This window comes from Melanerpes formicivorus, unplaced genomic scaffold, assembly GCF_026170545.1.
Source record: "Melanerpes formicivorus ecotype bairdi unplaced genomic scaffold, bMelFor1.0.p_v2 SCAF_2, whole genome shotgun sequence".
Taxonomy (NCBI): domain Eukaryota; kingdom Metazoa; phylum Chordata; class Aves; order Piciformes; family Picidae; genus Melanerpes; species Melanerpes formicivorus.
Window position 1 is genome coordinate 48,801,999 of NW_027142354.1, and position 17,148 is coordinate 48,819,146.

The 17,148-nt window shown below is 43.0% G+C and overlaps 3 protein-coding genes across 3 annotated transcripts in view; 1 reads left to right on the forward strand and 2 right to left on the reverse strand.

Annotated features, from left to right (window-relative positions):
• The window catches only part of HMMR (hyaluronan mediated motility receptor), a 16,308-nt gene extending 12,233 nt beyond the window's left edge, over positions 1 to 4,075 (reverse strand). Inside the window, exons 1-6 of the mRNA XM_068159408.1 lie at positions 3,966 to 4,075; positions 2,979 to 3,077; positions 2,313 to 2,389; positions 1,453 to 1,533; positions 568 to 756; positions 200 to 286 (exon numbers count right to left, since the gene is read on the reverse strand). Of these exons, the coding sequence (XP_068015509.1) occupies positions 200 to 286; positions 568 to 756; positions 1,453 to 1,533; positions 2,313 to 2,389; positions 2,979 to 3,077; positions 3,966 to 4,011 (579 nt within the window). The 5' untranslated portion in view covers positions 4,012 to 4,075. The remainder of the gene's footprint in view (positions 1 to 199; positions 287 to 567; positions 757 to 1,452; positions 1,534 to 2,312; positions 2,390 to 2,978; positions 3,078 to 3,965) is intronic.
• A 111-nt stretch (positions 4,076 to 4,186) lies between these two features.
• Positions 4,187 to 11,039, forward strand: NUDCD2 (NudC domain containing 2). The gene is made up of 4 exons (XM_068159448.1): positions 4,187 to 4,426; positions 5,616 to 5,664; positions 7,595 to 7,746; positions 9,290 to 11,039. Exons 1-4 carry the CDS (start codon positions 4,238 to 4,240, stop codon positions 9,371 to 9,373), a joined length of 474 nt encoding a protein of 157 aa, XP_068015549.1. The 5' UTR covers positions 4,187 to 4,237; the 3' UTR covers positions 9,374 to 11,039.
• CCNG1 (cyclin G1) lies at positions 10,702 to 16,690 on the reverse strand. The gene is made up of 7 exons (XM_068159437.1): positions 16,484 to 16,690; positions 15,511 to 15,774; positions 14,202 to 14,455; positions 13,533 to 13,611; positions 13,340 to 13,438; positions 12,914 to 13,108; positions 10,702 to 12,220 (listed from the first exon to the last, which is right to left on the reverse strand). The coding sequence occupies exons 2-6, from the start codon at positions 15,772 to 15,774 to the stop codon at positions 12,917 to 12,919; spliced, it is 888 nt and encodes a 295-aa protein (XP_068015538.1). The 5' UTR covers positions 16,484 to 16,690; the 3' UTR covers positions 10,702 to 12,220; positions 12,914 to 12,916.
• Positions 16,691 to 17,148: the final 458 nt, after the last annotated feature.

Sequence of the window (17,148 nt, forward strand, 5' to 3'; positions counted from 1 at the left end):
TAGTCTAACCAACAGATTGATATGGTAACAGAATTATTTCTAGGCTTCCTTACCCAAACTTAGATTCACTCTGCATTTCAACAGCAAAATCAAGAACATTTGCTGTTTCTGTTTTCTCTACAGAAAGAGGAAACTGCAGTTCTGTGGTAAACTCTTCATTGTGTGGCCCTGAACAGCTCAGAAGTGCAAATGATCATACCTTTTCCTTAGCATCCCTCTTGTTTCTGAGCTTCATTAATTCCATGCACAAGCTGCTCATTTTCTTCTGCACACCATCTTCAGACAGCTTAGTAGAGATGAATATAAAACTGCTAAGCATAACTCCTTTGTATGAATTACTTCTCATGCAATCCCTTAAATGTCACCTCCCCCAACACTGATCTCTACCAGCCCTTAAGATGGGCCTTAGCAGGTCCCACTCTGTCTTTAGACAGATGCACACAAGGTCCCAAACCAGACATGCTCTATCCCTGTGCCAACACGGGGAACATGAAATCAGATGGCAATCTAGCAACTCAAGCTTCCTTTCGCCCAAGAAGTTTAGTAACAGCTAATTTGTCTGGATACCTTTGACTTCAGTAGTTCATTGGTTCTTGTTAACTCCAGAAGCTGTTTTTTCAGGCATGCAACATTTGCTGAAAGAGATGTTTTCTCCTGAACTGCAGCACTCAGCTTGGCTTCAATCTTAACAAAATCCTCATTCAGAGCTGTAAGTTTTTTATCCTGTTCTCCACGCTCTCTCACTAATGCACGAATCTAAAACAACAGAAGTTTTTATTGCCTACCATCATTCTTCTTCAATAACACCATTACTTTATGCCTGTGGTTTTCTTGGAGAGGTTAAGTATCCAAACTATTAACTTGTATTCAGGATATGTATCTTCACTTGTCATTCACAAAGAGCAGCATAACACTACAATTCTCTGTTACTACACAGCACAGATCTGCAGTCCTAGCATTTCTTCTGACTTATTTTATGCTACAGAGCCAGTGCAACATGCTAAAGTTAAAACAGTCTTAGTGCTAGCTTGCAACAGAATCAAGCTTTCTGTAGCTGTAGAATAGACAGAATGTGACATTTGAGACACAAGGCACAGATTAGTGTGCAGAAGTGTATTGGTAATGAAAAGCTATCTGCTTCTAAAATTAACATTGATTACTAAGCAAAAAACTCAAAGAGTTTTTAATAAACCAGAACCTTTTTGGGGTAGAGAACATAGGACCTGGTTCTCTTTTTTATTTTTGTCTTATCAGTCAGTAGGAACAATGTAACTACATTAACAAACCAAATGCTTTCTACACACTGTAACATCTGCTAAGTAGTGCTCTGCACAAAGCTGTTTGCAGACTACTTGTATGCTGTCCTATGCTAACACTAATTTTATTAACTTGCATTTTTTATCCTGGTAAGTGGAAATATATTACCGGACTGTGCTCCAAATGTATCCATACCTCCTTCTCCATTGTCTTCTGTTTCTTTTTCTCTTTCATAAGGGTAAGGTCTTTCGTAGGCTTCCGCATCCCATTAGCTGGCTTTTGAAAACAGATGTATTAGAAATACTTAAGCTGATCCCTAGGTACATACTGCTGCAACAACACTGAGCACCTTCATATAGACATTACAATTAAAGACACACACAAAATACACACCCACGCAAAGCACACCAGTGTCAGGTTAGAATGGGTTTTACTGTACCTTCTAATAAGCATTACTGTGAAAGGAGAGCTTACAACCATTGTGACAAGAAATAGATGAAGCACTCTCCATACAGAACCCTTTAACTTCTTAACCACAGGTTCATGTGCAGAATTTTATCCTCCATCAAGAGCGCTAGTAAACTAAATTAGTGAGTCCAGGCTATCACTTCTCTGTGCATGTTAAGCTATGCATCTTCAAATCTTTAATCACACGCTGAGCTCAGAGCCTGTATATATATATATTATCATCCCTTCTGTTATCTTTTTACCACTAGGTTTCTCTTCTGCCCTGTCCACCATATGAAAGCAGAAACACTTATCTTCTTAAAAAGAAGTTGCCATGCTGTAACCACATAGCAAGCAGGAGGCAAAAAAGCCACCAGCACTGTAACACCAAAGACACTGCGTAGTCCCATGTAATCAACATGTGATTGCTAAAGACACTGCAATTTCTTTTTTCATTCTTAGTTACTAAGGAATACAGGCATGAGGTGTTTAATATTTACTCAGATAGGTTAACAATAATTGCACAAAGGGTCTGCATGATCTAACCGGTCACAGAGAGGTTTAGCTACAATTTAAACAGAGCTAAAGGCACCACAGAAGATTCTTACTGTTAACACGAGAGAAGCAAATCTCCTTCCAGTTCCAGGAGTAGTTACACTCTTATCACTCTTCAGATTTGTCTTGCCTGCAGAAAGATGCAGAAAAAAACGGTCAAGGAAGGGAGCGTGCATGAACGCACACAGCAAGGGAAATTTAACCACACTGGACAAGGTTAATTGACTTTTCATATAAAAGACAATGCCATGTGATTGTAAGACTACCCACTTCACAACCCAGTACTAGCTATTTTCTTGCTGCAGTCAGGTACTTCAATGTTAGGTCACATCAGCACTTGGCAGATTTTAGAGAAAGACTGCCAGATGACTGAGTTTTGAGAATGCAGCTTCTGCCAAGTTACCTTGCACCATCCAGATCCCTGATGTCAGTTTCCAACTGAGGGATGCTTTATATGTAAAAATTCCATGAAGACAGGGTTAATGAAGTAAACAATTTATTTGGCCTATAGAAATCTCCTTAATTAGCAGAAGTCACATAGAAAGCTGTTTTCAGAAGATTCAGGCATCTTCTAACAGCTGCTGCCCCCCTTGAGCTGGAAGGCAAGCAGGGAGCCCCAAGGCTGAACAACTTCAGAGCAAGAACAGCATGTGAGCATTAGCAGTTGTCACATTCAAAGGCAGTATGTCGTGTTCTGGGCCACTTCTACAACTACTTACTTTCCTGTTTCCTAGCCTGTTGACATGTTTCAGAGGTCAGAGAACCTTTCGGTGCACCTGAAGAATTAACATCACAGGATTCTCTCAATGGGGCACATGCTAGAAATGAGAGTTTCAAAACATCAGAGAACAGCTAAGGTAAATGATAATGTTTTTTAGCTCAAATGACTTAAAGCTGGTGATACATCTAAGTTAAAAGACAATATACATACACAATATTGCAAGGCACCTTATTAGCAGGGTGTTCACATCCATAAAGAAAAAAATCCAAGTGATTTGAGGATGCGAACCCTACTTGATGAAAAAGCCAGTCTAAAGTGAGAAAGAATAAAAGTAAACAACTTATTGTTTAAACATCTTCCAGTTTAGAAAAAAATTATTTCGATGTTATTGAACACCATTTTTCTTTCAAATAATTACATTACATAAATTCTCCTTTTTTTTTTTGTTGTTGTTAAGAGAAATCATTTTAAGGGAAACAGCAAACAGAAACCAGAAGGCTACAAATTCTTCATACAATTATCATTACAGCCAGGTGCTGTGAAGCCCAGCACATGCTTAGCTACTTGTTTATGCTTTCTGCAAATGAGGGTGATTTCCCTTAACGTGAAAAGGGGTGATGGTAGCATCATTCAGCTACAGCCAAAAAGCTACAGGAAACTTTCACACCACCAAAAGCCCTCAGTAGCCATGCTTCAGTCGTGACTAGTTCTGCACTTCTCTCGTGTAGCTTTGCATCACGCTATTAGAAAGCTAGCTCACCATTTATTCACTTACTACGCACATGTATATACATGCTCGCTATTAGATTTAGTAGCCGTTTAACCTTCTTCAAGAGGAGACCCCTCCGACGGCTTAGACCCTCAAACGCACCGCATTACGCAACTCCCTTCATGGCAGGGCACAAGCACACTGCGATAGCCGCAAGCCGGTCCCCCCTTCCCCCTGGCACCGTGAAGAAGAGCTTTAGCTACCCCGCACACATACCAGAGCTGCGGTCAGAGGAGTGGAGCGGGGCGCTGCGAAAGGCCATGGCTGTAGGCACACGCCAAACGTCTGGGCATTCAAAGCTTTCAACGGCCGCTGCTGCGCGGCCCGGCAGCCAATCACTCTTACCCGTTGGAGCTCACTCAGCAAATCAGCGTCTGTGCGCGGAGCAGGCGCCTCGCCGTCCCAGTGGTGTGCCGGAGGTGACTTGCGCGCCTGTGCGGGGCTGTCATATCCGGGGCTGCTGGGGCGGAGTGGGGCCGCCGTCTCCCATGTCGGCTCCTTTCGAGGAGCGCAGCGGGGTGGTGCCCTGCGGGACTCCCTGGGGCTGCTGGTATCAGACCTTGGAGGAGGTGTTCATCGAGGTACAGGTGCCGCCGGGCACCCGGGCTAAGGACGTGAACTGCAACCTGCAGAGCCGGCACATCGCGCTCTCCGTGCGGGGCCAGGAGGTGCTGCAGGTACCGGCCTCCTGGCAGCGGCTGAGCGGGCGTCTGGGAGCTGAGAGCGACGCGCTCTGAGGGAAGGGAGGGAAGGGGTGATGAGCCGCTCCCGGTGCTGCGAGGGAAGGGGATGGAGGGCAAGCCTCCACCCGCGCCCGGTGCTGCGAGGGAAGGGGATGGAGGGCGAGCCTCCACCCGCGCCCGGTGCTGTGAGGGAGGACTGGGTGGGTCGGGTCAGGGTGAAGCGCCAGCCGCGCCCGGCGCAAAGGGCCTCGGGGCGCCGGTGCCTTCCGGGAGCGCCGGTGCCTCGTCAGGGGACTTGCACATCTCCCAGCGGTGTTGCGCCTTTGTTTTCATTTCGTAACTATCTCCAAAGTGAAGTTTATTAGAAACCGTTCTGTCGAGCTGCACGGGCTTTTAAAGATAATAAAATGAGCAAACTCACGTGGAGACGCCTTTTTGCCATCATTTGGGCAGTGTTTGAGTGTATAGCCTCACACACTGCTGAAAGGCTAAAACCCCCATATCAAAAGCAGATTTATTTTCACATTGATGATGAGAATAAGGTGCATCAATCACCGTAGCTGTATGTTACCCTTGGCAGAAACAACAACGGTTTTACAGAATCATAGAAAATCAAAGAATCAATAAGGTTGGAATAGACCTCAGAGATCATCAAGTCCAACCTATCACCCAGCACCTCATGGCTAACTAAACCGTGGCTTCAAGTGCCATGTCTAATCCCCTCTTGAACACCTCCAGGGATGGTGACTCCACCACCTCCCTGGGCAGCACATTCCAATGGCTAACAACTCTCTCTGGGAAGAACTTTCTCCTCACCTCAATCCTAAACTTCCCCTGGTGCAGTTTGGGACTGTGTCCTCTTGTTCTGGTGCTGGTTTTGTGGCAAGTCTAGTAGAAATGGCATTGCCCTCTGAGAAACACAGGCCCTTTCAGAGAACTGGTACTGAAACAGTGACAGGTATCTTCCCTATATTAAATGCTTCCTTTAATTTTTTTGGTTTTTGAAGTTGCATAACAAAAAGTAATTCTTATAGCCTGTGTGCCCACCTATGTTTATAGGGCCCGACCAGCCTATTCATTCTCAGTAGAAAACAAGAAGGTAAGTTTGGAGTAAAACTTGATTCAGTCTGAAATGGATACTGAAGAGTTTTCCCTGTCATAATGTTGTACATATCTTTTGCAGGGTAAACTTTTTGACTCTACAGTAACTGATGAAGGAACATGGACATTAGGTAATAATCCGTAGCTGACATGCCATTATCTGCAACTCCTCAAAAATTGCTGTAAAAGAGTTTACCTCCCTGGCTTTGTTTTTGTTTTTTTTTTTTAATGGGGAAGATTGCTTTCTTTTCTCTACACAGCTGTGTGTGAAAGACAGTATTGTTGGCAGACTAAAGAACTCGGGTAGTACATAAACCCCAGACATTAAGGTTAATGGAAAAAAAATGCCGTGTCTGGGAAGGGACAACTGTATGGATTACAAACACTTCCATACAGTGAGAGCTTTTTTGCAACCCCTCATTAAAGCTAGATTTGTGTGGTCTGTGCTTCTCCATAGTTATTTCTTTTTGTGTTTTTTTTTCTCCTCTTATGCCTTATATTTTTGGGATAGGTGACGTGATATGTGTTATAGTTTTGGGATGGGCAACAAGGCCTAGAGCCCTAGAGACTGCAAAAAGCAATCTAAAATTCACACTAAGCTACCTACAAATGTTGAGCAAAGAAAGCTCCTCTGATCATTGCATCATAAATAATGCAAAGTGTTCACGATATTTTGGGGTTTGGCAATCATATTTATAGATTGTGCCTCTGACTTAATGCATTCCTGTGATTGATTTTGCTTTCAGTGTTTCTAAACTAAATATCAGTTAATAATTTGCTAATTTAAACAGGAAAACTATAAGTGTAAATAAACATTGTGAAGTGAAGCCTGCTCTTTTCCAGTATGTGAATAATCTTCAAAATACACTCCTTAAGTCTGTATTTATCCAGTTCAGTGCAACTAAGCATCCTACATATTACCTTTGAAGTGTAGCTCTAATACCCTGGTGGACAGAAGGATGATCATGAGTTAGTAATGTGCCCTTGCAGCCAAGGCCAATGGCATCCTGGGGTGTATTAGAAGGGTTAGTAGGTCGGGAGAGGTTCTTTGCCTCCTTTACTCTGACCTGGTGAGGCCACATCTGGAATATTGTGTCCAGTTCTGGGCCCTCATTTCAAGAAGGACCTCAGGAAACTGATTGAAAGAGTCCAGCACAGTGTCACAAGGACGACTCCCTTATGAGGAATGGTTGAGGGAGCTGGGTCTCTAGCTGGGAGAACAGGAGACTGAGGGTTGACCTCATTCATATTTATAAAGATGTGAAAGGCATTGTTGGAAGGATGGAGCTAGACTCTGCTCAGTGATGTCCAGTGATAGGATGAGGGGCAGTGGGTGCAAGCTGGAGCATAGGTGTGAGCATAGGGAAAAACTTTTTCACTGTGAAGGTGACAGAGCCCTGGAACAGGATGTGCAGAGAGGTGGTGGAGTCTCCTCCTCTGGAGGTGTTCGAAACATGCCTGGATGTGTTCCTGTGTGGCCTACTCTAGGTGGTCCTGGTCTGGCAGCGGGGTTAGACTTGTTGAAGTCCCTTCCAATCCCTAACATTCTGTGATACTCTGTGTGTGTGTAATATATTGTCTATAGACATTCAGTCTGTTTAAACTGAATACAGCTCCAATGTGTTGCTAAAACCTGGTTCTGGCTTTTATTGGTAATAACTCTCTGTAAGGCCTGACCTCAGGTTCTTCTTTATTTTCCTAGCTGATCTATATGTGTTCATAGATTTGATTTAATCTTTTCTCTGTTGTGAACCTCTCTGAAAGGATGTTTGATGTTTACAATAGAATTATACATGAGCTGCATTTTAATCCCTTAAAGAGCATCAGCATTTTGCAGGCCAGAAAGGGGAAAGATGGCTCAATAGGCTTTCTTTGCTTCAGCCTGTTTCTTGTTAATGGCTATTTATTTATCAATTAACTTGTCATTTGCATTAAGAGTTTAAATTCCCTGACCAAAAAAATCTTTTGCTTGTTAATGATGAATTCAGCAGAGCAACAAAAATGACTAGCACATAGGACTGAGTTTAATAGTTGGTTTATGTGTCTGTTTTCACTCAACAGAGGACAGGAAGCTGATACGAATTGTCCTAATGAAGACCAATAGAGATGCTGGAAATTGTTGGACATCTCTCTTAGAAAATGAATATGCTGCTGATCCTTGGGTACAGGACCAGATGCAAAGGAAGCTTACACTGGAACGATTCCAAAGAGAGGCAAGTCAAAGGAATATAATTACTCCTTATGTTTTGTGTTTGCCCAGTTTTCAGGGACATAACTCTGGAGGAAAACTGTTCTGCTGTCTAGTGCCATGGGAATGCATACTGTAGCTCAGTATGCATTGAATGCTTAAGAGGGTTTTATCAGTGTACTTCCAAGAGGTATCACAGTATCACCAAGGTTGGAAGAGCCCTCAAAGATCATCAAGTCCAACCTGTCACCACAGACCTCATGACTAGACCATGGCACCAAGTGCCACGTCCAATCCCCTCTTGAACACCTCCAGGGATGGTGACTCCACCACCTCCCTGGGCAGCACGTTCCAATGATTTAGAATAAACCTTTATTTAGAATAAACCAAACCAGGTTGGAAGAGACCTTCAAGATCATCACGTCCAACCCATCAACCAATCCAACCCACCCAAACAGCTAACCCATGGCACCAAGGTCCTTCTGTTAATTGTCTGTGTGAATATTTTATGAAAAGTTAAGATGAGTTTGTGTGGGTGTATTGCTGGTTTAGGATTTGTTGCATGATGCCAACAACTTTTAAGTTAGGCTACACACAGTTTGCATTATTACCTGGAATTATGATACAACCATATTTACAACAAACTTCTGACATCAAATTCTGCCATCAAGCTCCAGTACCAGAAGGGGGCCTACAAGAAAGCTGGGGAGAGACTTTTTACAAGGACTTGTTGTAATAGGATGACAGGGAATGGGTTGAAGCTTGAGGAGAGTAGGTTTAGGCTGGATATTAGAAAGAAATTATTTATAGTAAGGTTGGTGAGACACTGGAACAGGTTGCCCAGGGAGGTTTTGGATGCCCCCTCCCTGGAGGTGTTCAAGGCCAGGTTAGATGAGGCCTTGAGCAACCTGGGCTAGTGGAAGGTGTCCCTGCCCATAACAGGGAGGTTGGAACTAGTTGATCTTTAACATCCCTTTCAACACAAACCATTCTATGATTCTATTGAATATGTTTCTTTGCAACATTAGATGATGTAGAATCATTATCTGGAAAACATTTTCCTTGCCCTTTTACTGAAACTGCTTAATTTGCTTTGGTCAGTAGTACTCCTCTGCATGTCTGCAGAGCTTTAGCTTTACAACTTCTTGCCTAACAGCTGAATCAAGAGTGCTGCAGACTGCAACAGAGAACACTTTTATGAAACTTGTTATCCAGCATGGCAGGTGCTTATATTTTTAATTAGTAATTTCAAGTGACCCCAGAAGCCAGAATTTTTTTCTTTAACTTTCTGTAATATTTCTTTCCTGGGAGATCTAACTGCTTGCCAAATTGAGACCCCCTTTACAAAGTCACTTCAGCAGTAGGCAACCAGATGACAATTCAAGGCTTATTAGTTGATGCATTTTCCAAGAATGTCAGTGCCATGACAAATGAATGACTAATTGTTATATTTCCTTATTACCATGGCAGAATATTAACAGAAACAGTTTTGAGGCATTTTGTTTGTTGATTTTTATTGCATTATTACAAGTTATTGATCTATTACATTTTTCTTTCGCCTCCATCAGAACCCTGGATTTGACTTCAGTGGGGCAGAGATTTCTGGAAATTACAGCAAAGGAGGACCAGACTTCTCTAGTCTTGAAAAGTAAACTGTTTTTATCTGTGTTCCATGGGAGGAATTGCACATGACACTTAAAGACTGGAATCGTGTAACTGGTGAAGTCTTCAACACTCTCTTCAATGGATTGTGGTCAAGTAATTACTTGAGTGAAGAGAAAGATCTCTTCCAGTAGAACAAAGTGTTACCAGCAGACTTATAAGCTGTGATAAATTTCTAATACTAAAGGACAAACCTAGAGAAAGGTGTGCACACCTCCCCATCTTTCATCAGGGTTTGTTCTGTTTAAACATCATAGTAAACTAGTTGATTATAAATATACCACTTGTCTTTATGCAGTGGTCTTCATCACTGAAGATCAGTTGATATAAACAAAATATTTTCTCTTAACGTGCAACAGGAAGAATATTAAGATGGCTACAGCTACACTTTCCCCCTGTAGCAGCCCTCTGTCAGAAATGTTAATCTAAAAAAGTGGTTTAAATAGACTGCTGCATCTTGCCTTAAATAAGGTTTTACAACCCCCTGTGCTAATACAGCACTAATGATTAGTACTTGCTACCATGTAAGCAATACTATAAAACTGAAAGGTCAGGTCAAACTCTGGCTAGAAATAATTTTCTATGGTAATGTAATATGGAGTTTCAGTGTAAATATGTAAAATTCTGAAAAAGAATAGAATGAATTCTAAAAGGAATAGGAAGTCTCGGTGTAGGAAATGGTATCTTGCATCTATTCATCACCATCACATAGCACTATGTGTTGATGGTGTATCTAAGAAGCTGTGGACTTTTCTAGATAGTTTTAAAGCCACATATTAAACTTAGCTATTGCATGATACAGTATTTTGCATGTGTCAATTACCTATCAGGAATGTTCTGCAGCAGAGAAGCGGTCCAGCCACAGCTTTGTACAGGATGAAAGCTGTGTCAAACATACTAACAGGAGGAAGACATGATTGCCAACTCCTGTTGTGTTCTGAACACTAAAGATACTGCATTTAAGGAAGTCTTAAGCAGAAGTCTCACTGGAGATAAATTGCCAGCAGCTGGTCCCATCACACTGCTGAGCCTCACTTCTGAAATTGTATCACTCTTTCAGTTGGCATATGGCAAAAATAAAGCAATAGCTGAGGAGGGAGAATGCTTTCATTGTAATTATATCCACCTCTTTCTCATTGTAAGAGCAAGCATTAATACTCCTGAAATATGTGTGTTCCTTCTGCTGTCATCTTTTCAGAAGGATTGGAGTAGATGACATTTGGAGGTCCTATGGTTTTGTAGGGACTGTGCACATGTAAGTCACTTTTTAGGCTTCCTAACAGGACCTTTTATAACAAACAAGAAAGAAATTACTCAGTCAAGCACATTTCAATGTTTAATTGAAAGGTACACATCTTGTTATTGAGACATGACAATCAGAATTGGACATTGCATCATCATCCTCTCTCCCAGCAGCCTGCTTACACCTTTGTCCAAATCACCTGTATGCTTTTCTCAGGCCATCACAATGCACAAAGAGTACCAGCAGACAAAACCCAGCTGCAAGTTATGCAGTGCCTCCACTCCACTCTTCTCAGCTGAAGGCTTATTTGTCCAGTAGAGAGCTTTGGTATGAAGTCTTCTGTGAGAGGTTTAACTAGTGTGAGATATGCAAAGAATGGTTTCTCCCTCAGCTGTTACCATAAAGGAGAAAAAGTTGGTTGGCTAACATATAAGCCCATACTATATTCAGAGCATTCTGATCTCCCCTTCTCCTTCAAGTCAGTTCATATGACAATCAATTAACACCCTGTTGAAAACAGCCTCTGCTCCACAGTGATGTGGAAGTCAAGAGGTCATCAGCAGTCTTCCCCCAAAACCTATTTACCTTACATACAATAATATATTCTTCCTCTTCACTTGCTTATTAGCACCAGAAGCATAGTCTCAAGCACCTGATCTTCAAAGAACCAGTTCCCTTTCACAAAACTTGAAGAAGTGAAAGGGGAAGAAATCTTCAGTGGTTCTCTAGATTTCTCCTACGTACAGTCCTAGAAAGGACATTAGCCCTGCTCCTACTGTAAAAATGAACCCATTCAGCATCAGTATTTACCTCCTATGGAGTGAAATTTGGTGAAACTGGTGTTGCATTTGAGGCAGGTGACCCAGCCCATTCCCTCAGTCTTCACTGGGTATCACAAAAGCTTTTACACTCTGAAATAATTTGTAAACTACAGCTCTAGTGCTGAAGTTACTGACACTGTGTTAGTGACTACCTTTTATAAGGCAATTAAATTAGGTTGCTCTTTTCTCTTGCTGTATCTGCTTGAGCTGTTGAGCAGGTATCATGTAGTCTAGTTTCTAATGTCCGTGGTAGGCCAGGGGCCTGCCTAGCATGTGGACACACGACAGTGCCCAAACAGCATGTCAGGTAGGGTGACAGACATCTGCTGTTGTCAGCCCTATTGAGTGGGATTAATTTGACTGAGACACTGTAGCATTGTGGTACTGCACAGGATGTTTTCCCTCGTGTCACAATCTTTAGAAAGTGAGTATTTATTTATTTTTTTTAAATTAAACCTGTACTTCAGCCACCTCCATCTAGTTAGACTACAGAAGCTGTTCTACAAACTGTCTTAAGGTGTTAGAATTCCTTGTCTCAGTAGTGTGGTGCTTCACTAAAGCGTAAGCACTCTAACAAGACAGAAAACTGACACTGTTGCAATCATCATGAAAAGAACACATGTGCTGGAAGGATCTTTAGTCTGAAATGTTACATATTCTTTCCATGAGTTGAGTACTTCATTATTAAGATCACGTTTCAGACTGTTTCTCAGTTATTCTTTATGTCTGTTGGCATGGTCTCAGGATGGTTCTCTCCTCATTTTGTTGTACTCCTGTAAAACAACAACAACAAAAACAACCATCAAAAAGACAAACAATCAAAGTGCTTTCTACAAGAGAAACAAAGCATCAGACTTCAATAGAGCAAAGCACCAAGACAGTTGTGAAGGCAAAATATGCAGCCTTTAGCATTAAAAAAATCTAGGTAAGAAAGTAGTTCACAATTTCTACAGAGTAAAAAAAGCCAGTGATGTGAATAACTGAATTACAGGTTTTAGACCTTTTTAAACAGTCAGTTATACATTTTAAAGTGCATAAAATTCTTGCTTTTAATTAGCAGCTACAAGAAACTAATTCTAACAGGCATGTGTTTCCTCTTAGATGACTTGACAGGATAGGGGCAAGCCAAGCTTTTGTCTCTTTTTACCAGTTTTATTCCACATTTTACTTTGAATTGAGGTCCCCATGTCTCTGGAATGCATTTTTGCTCCCACGGCACACCAGAAGATCAGTTCTTCCTCCAACATTTGTATGTTAGGTTGCCACACAACCTTAGGAATACTGAATACACTTCATTAGGTACAGCGCTGGCTCATGCATGAACAGAGCAGACCAGCCTCTATGGCAGGCTGACTACATCTATGTTACTTGTCTCTAAGAGGTTACCTATACAGAATAAGAAACTTTGTGGTAGTTAACAGCTAGTTAATTCTACATTATCAGAAGTTCATTTCACAAGGAGTTACCTATTATGAGCTGGTCTCTGGAATTGTAGGAAGGTGTGTTATCCTGTAGTAGCTATGTTTAAGCTGCCGTGCTGTACGTCCAGACACAATCCATTTCAGTTTCTGGACATTTGGTTTGGAACACTTGCTTGAGGAATATTCTGTAAGGCACTTCAACACCAGTTCCTTCCAGAGGGTCAGATCTCTGCTGTTTATCTAAATGCAAGAGAGAATGTAATATGTGAATAACTCATTAAATCCATACTTCATACATGTACTTTCACCTTCACATAAGACAGCAAGCCAAAGATCCCAAGCTAAATGGGAAAAAAAGGCAACAAAGCCACTAAAGAACTCAGCATGCCCACAGATCTGTCCCTTCCCTGCAGTGTAGGCCCTTGCATGCATCTTAATTCCTTCCTCCCCTGAAACTGTATCTATACATACCTTGGAATGCAACTGCAGAAATTCCAATGCCTCTGTCAATTCCAGCAGCTTTTGTTCTTCTATTTCTAGTGCCAGAATAGACAGTGCCAAGACAGAAGGCTGGAGAGAGAGAGAGAGAATTTTTGGGTTTTTTTAAACACTGTTTTGTTAAGTTTCAATAGTCTCACTGTCTTTGAGCTTTCAAGATGTTTACCTTGGCTTTAGAAAACATGACTCTGCAGTGACATGCCTTAAGCTGGGTCTCAAGTCTCTCAAAATTAAGGTACTTTCTCCTAGAATAAAAACAGATGAGTGAATATAGAATGCAAGCCAGATCAAGGCAGCACCACCCTGGGAACATAAAGCAGCAGCAAAAAAATGTTCTTTATCTAAACAAAGGCCTCATTTGTCCCAGAAGTTCTAGGGTTACAGTCAAGCAGGTGTTCAGTTTTGGTAGTCCTAATGCCAAAAATAAATCTTGTGTTCCGCTGGGGAGAGTTGCCTTGTCAAAACAGCCTTACCAACAAGGAGTGTTTGTGCTTACTAGCACAAGGAATCTTTCTAAGCCAGATACTGAAATGTTTGCAATGAGGCAATACTTAGTGCAGCATAAGCAGAGATTTATTATACTGTCATTATTGATCAAGTTTGGGTTTTTTGGCTCAGAGAGCAATACTCTTTAGATCAATTTATACAAACAGCATTTAAAATTAAAATGCTACTAAACTACAGATATTCCTATTTACAGTAATTGCCAATAAGAGAGAAAGCTTGTGGGTTTTTTTAAGTATAGAAAAGCTAATTGCTTATTTCCCTGCTTATTTTTCTACTTAGGCTTCCTGATCACATAGTCACAGCAAAACACATGGATTAGATATTTTACCTTTCATAGCTTAAATTCTCATGAATAAGTGAATGGTATAGCTGTAGAAATTGGAAGGCTGTTGTAGCTTTAACTTTCCAGCACAGCTTCTCCAATACTATTTTCTCCATTCTCATCATATCAGAAACAGTGAACCTATACTGGCTTATCCGAATTAAGTCAGTGGCTAGGGGAACATTTCTCTCTTCTTCTGATGCCTTCACAGCCAGGTAGAAGCAGCTGAGTCCAACACAGCCCAAGTGTTTAGGCTGTACCTGAAAAAAGTAAACTGTTGTTACTTTTAAAGAGTTAGTCAGTCCTTTGATAGCTTTTTCAACATATTAAGTACCAAACTACATAGGCACCAAGGGATTTTAAGGAAAAATTATGGGGGTTAGAGGAGATAGTTCTGTTAATAAAGTCTTTATCTACTTACATTCTTAATTTTATTTAATTAAATGAGAAGACCATTACTCATTACAAATTCCACCTCATTCATCTAAAAAAGCGAGATTGCAGAACAATATAGTTTGATTGAGGTAGAACTGGTTTATTAGTGAGGTTCTGTAATGACCTAATCAGAATCTTTATGGACTTACACTGTTGTATATATTGGCTTATGAAATTCGTTTCTAAACACATGTATACACCCATGTATATATATATATATACACACACACTCTCAGTCCATAAAATACAGTCATTACAGTCCCTATTTTTACTGCTCATTTTGAGCTCAGAAGCCTTTCAAATCATCCTTTTCCATTTAGCTTTCTCATTTTTAACACACAAGTAAAACAACCTTTTGTTCTTGGCCAAACAGTACAGTGGTAATCTTGTGTCACTAGACAATTAAAAACACCCCAGGTCAGCATGACACACGTGTGGTAGAATGGAGTGCTAACTGAATGCTTTACCAGATTCCAGTGCTTTACCAGTGAATAGCATCAAGCCTCTTGATAAAAACAGGGCTAAAGAGGTAGGTTGAAACAGCAGTAAAATAAGATGTAATACCAGGTGTTCTTCTATACATGCAACAGGTAAGACAACCTGTTTTGATCTAATTCATTAATATGGTCTGCATTTCCAAGCTTATGGGAATCCTTACATTAGAACTGATGCCCTCTTCCTTCTCCAGAGGAAACAGCTTTTTTAACACTACTAAAATCTGAACAGGGAAAGACATTTTTTAGCTTTTGTGCAATCAGATGTTTAGATAATGAGCTTCATCTTTAGCCATGTAAATCCATGATCTTCTAACTTACAGTAAGGATAAAGCTGCAATGAGCAGAAGTTCAGGACTGAGAGCTTATACTTTTAAAAGCCTTACCTTCATTTTTGACAAGAATCTATCTAAGAAATTCACAGCTATTGAAAATGTCTCTGTGTGGAAACCAAAGAACTGAGTTAGGCTGAGGAGATCTTTCACTTCAAAGTCTCGCAGCCTTGCAGTCATTCGGAGACCATTATCATGAGCAGATTCAATTAGTCTCAGGCCAGCAGCTTTTGGCTGACATCTTAACTCTTGTTCCAATAAGGCTGTCAGCTGGTACAGCAGTTCCTGAGCTTCAGTCGTTACCAATGTTTCAATCATCTGCAAGTAGAAACGAACACAAATCCATCAAACAGCGAAAAGGGGGAAAAGGTACAAAGTTGCAGTTGTCTCTAAAGAAAAGATGAAAACTTTCTCGGTAGGTGGGTCAACCGCTCAGTTTTAAGTCTTTTGGCAACTACAACATGAGGGACACTTGGAACGGCGGCATCAGCGCCCGGCCGCAGCGCCGGTGACTAGGCAGTCACAGAGCGGACACCGGCAGCCAAGCTCCCCACGTACAGAGCGAGCTGGACCTGACTTGTCCCGCCAGCCGGGCGGCCGGGGCGGGGGCACCCACCCACCCTTCTACGCCCCGTAACCCAAACTTCAGAGGCAAACTGCCCACTTCAGGCACCGGGTGACACACAACTGAGCCAGCCCCAGGACAGGCGCCCACCTAGCCGGGGGCAGCCCCAGATGAGGGGAGGCTCCCCAAATCCCACCGCAAGCTCCCACCCCCTGGCCAGGCCCCACGGCGCCCCGGGGCTCCGCGGGGCCGCGCACGCGCCTCCTGTGCAGGACGTGCCCGGGACATGTCCGGGACATGCCCGGGCCTGCCCTTCGCCGCCCCGGGGGCTCTGACAGCAGACGGGCGACCAGCCAGCCCCATCGACGAGATGGAGGAGCAATGCCCGCCCCACGGACGGGCCAGGCACGGAGCCGAAGAGCCCAGATCCGTCAGCGGTGGGTCCCTGTCCCGCGCCCTTACCTTGTTCCCGTCGCTTCTCTCGTGGGGAGGTCCCCGAGCTACCGTGACCCGCAACGACAAGCGCAGCAGTGCCCAGGGGTCACTCTAAACCCCTGTCCGGTCCTTTGGGCATCAGGGACCGCCGCGAGAGCGCCATGCAGCCGCCGCTCCACGGGCACGCAGACAACCCTGTGTCCGATCCTATCCCGCACGGTCCCCGCCGCTCCGCCCAGCTCGGGAGGCGGAGCTGAAGACATGACAGACTTCCAGACAGACCAATCACTAGGCAGACATGGTGGAAGGGGGCGGGGCGCTGTCGTTAGGAGATGGGCCGGCTGGGCTCGATGGCGACCTCTGGTGGTGGCGGGGTGTGGTGAACGCGAGCTCGCTCTAAGCTGTCAGGCAGCTGGAGTCCTCGTGGCGTCCGCGTGCCACGGCCCCAGGAGAGCGAGGCAGGAGCTTGCAGCCGGGCTTGCAGCCGGGCTTGCAGCGCCCTGCAGCGCCCTGCAGCGCCGTGCAGCGCTTCGACTCCAGCCAGGGGAAACTCTTCTCCCCGTGGGCTGAGGACTGGTGGACCATGCTTGTGTGACTGTTCCCACCTCCTCCAAGGCTGACAGCTGAAGAAGCAAACCAACAAATTCTACAATGCAAGGTTTGTTTCTAGGAAGGCAAACCTCTTAGCTATA

What these genes read in the sequence shown, in the direction of transcription:
- NUDCD2 (XM_068159448.1), top strand. Translation starts at nt 4,238, where the DNA reads ATGTCGGCTCCTTTCGAGGAGCGCAGCGGGGTGGTGCCCTGCGGGACT. An exon ending in GGGGCCAGGAGGTGCTGCAG is followed by an intron (nt 4,427 to 5,615) that starts GTACCGGCCTCC and finishes TATCTTTTGCAG; the next exon opens with GGTAAACTTTTTGACTCTAC. An exon ending in TGAAGGAACATGGACATTAG is followed by an intron (nt 5,665 to 7,594) that starts GTAATAATCCGT and finishes TTCACTCAACAG; the next exon opens with AGGACAGGAAGCTGATACGA.
- CCNG1 (XM_068159437.1), bottom strand. Translation starts at nt 15,774, where the DNA reads ATGATTGAAACATTGGTAACGACTGAAGCTCAGGAACTGCTGTACCAG. An exon ending in GATTCTTGTCAAAAATGAAG is followed by an intron (nt 14,456 to 15,510) that starts GTAAGGCTTTTA and finishes TACTTTTTTCAG; the next exon opens with GTACAGCCTAAACACTTGGG. An exon ending in TCATGTTTTCTAAAGCCAAG is followed by an intron (nt 13,439 to 13,532) that starts GTAAACATCTTG and finishes CTCTCTCTCCAG; the next exon opens with CCTTCTGTCTTGGCACTGTC.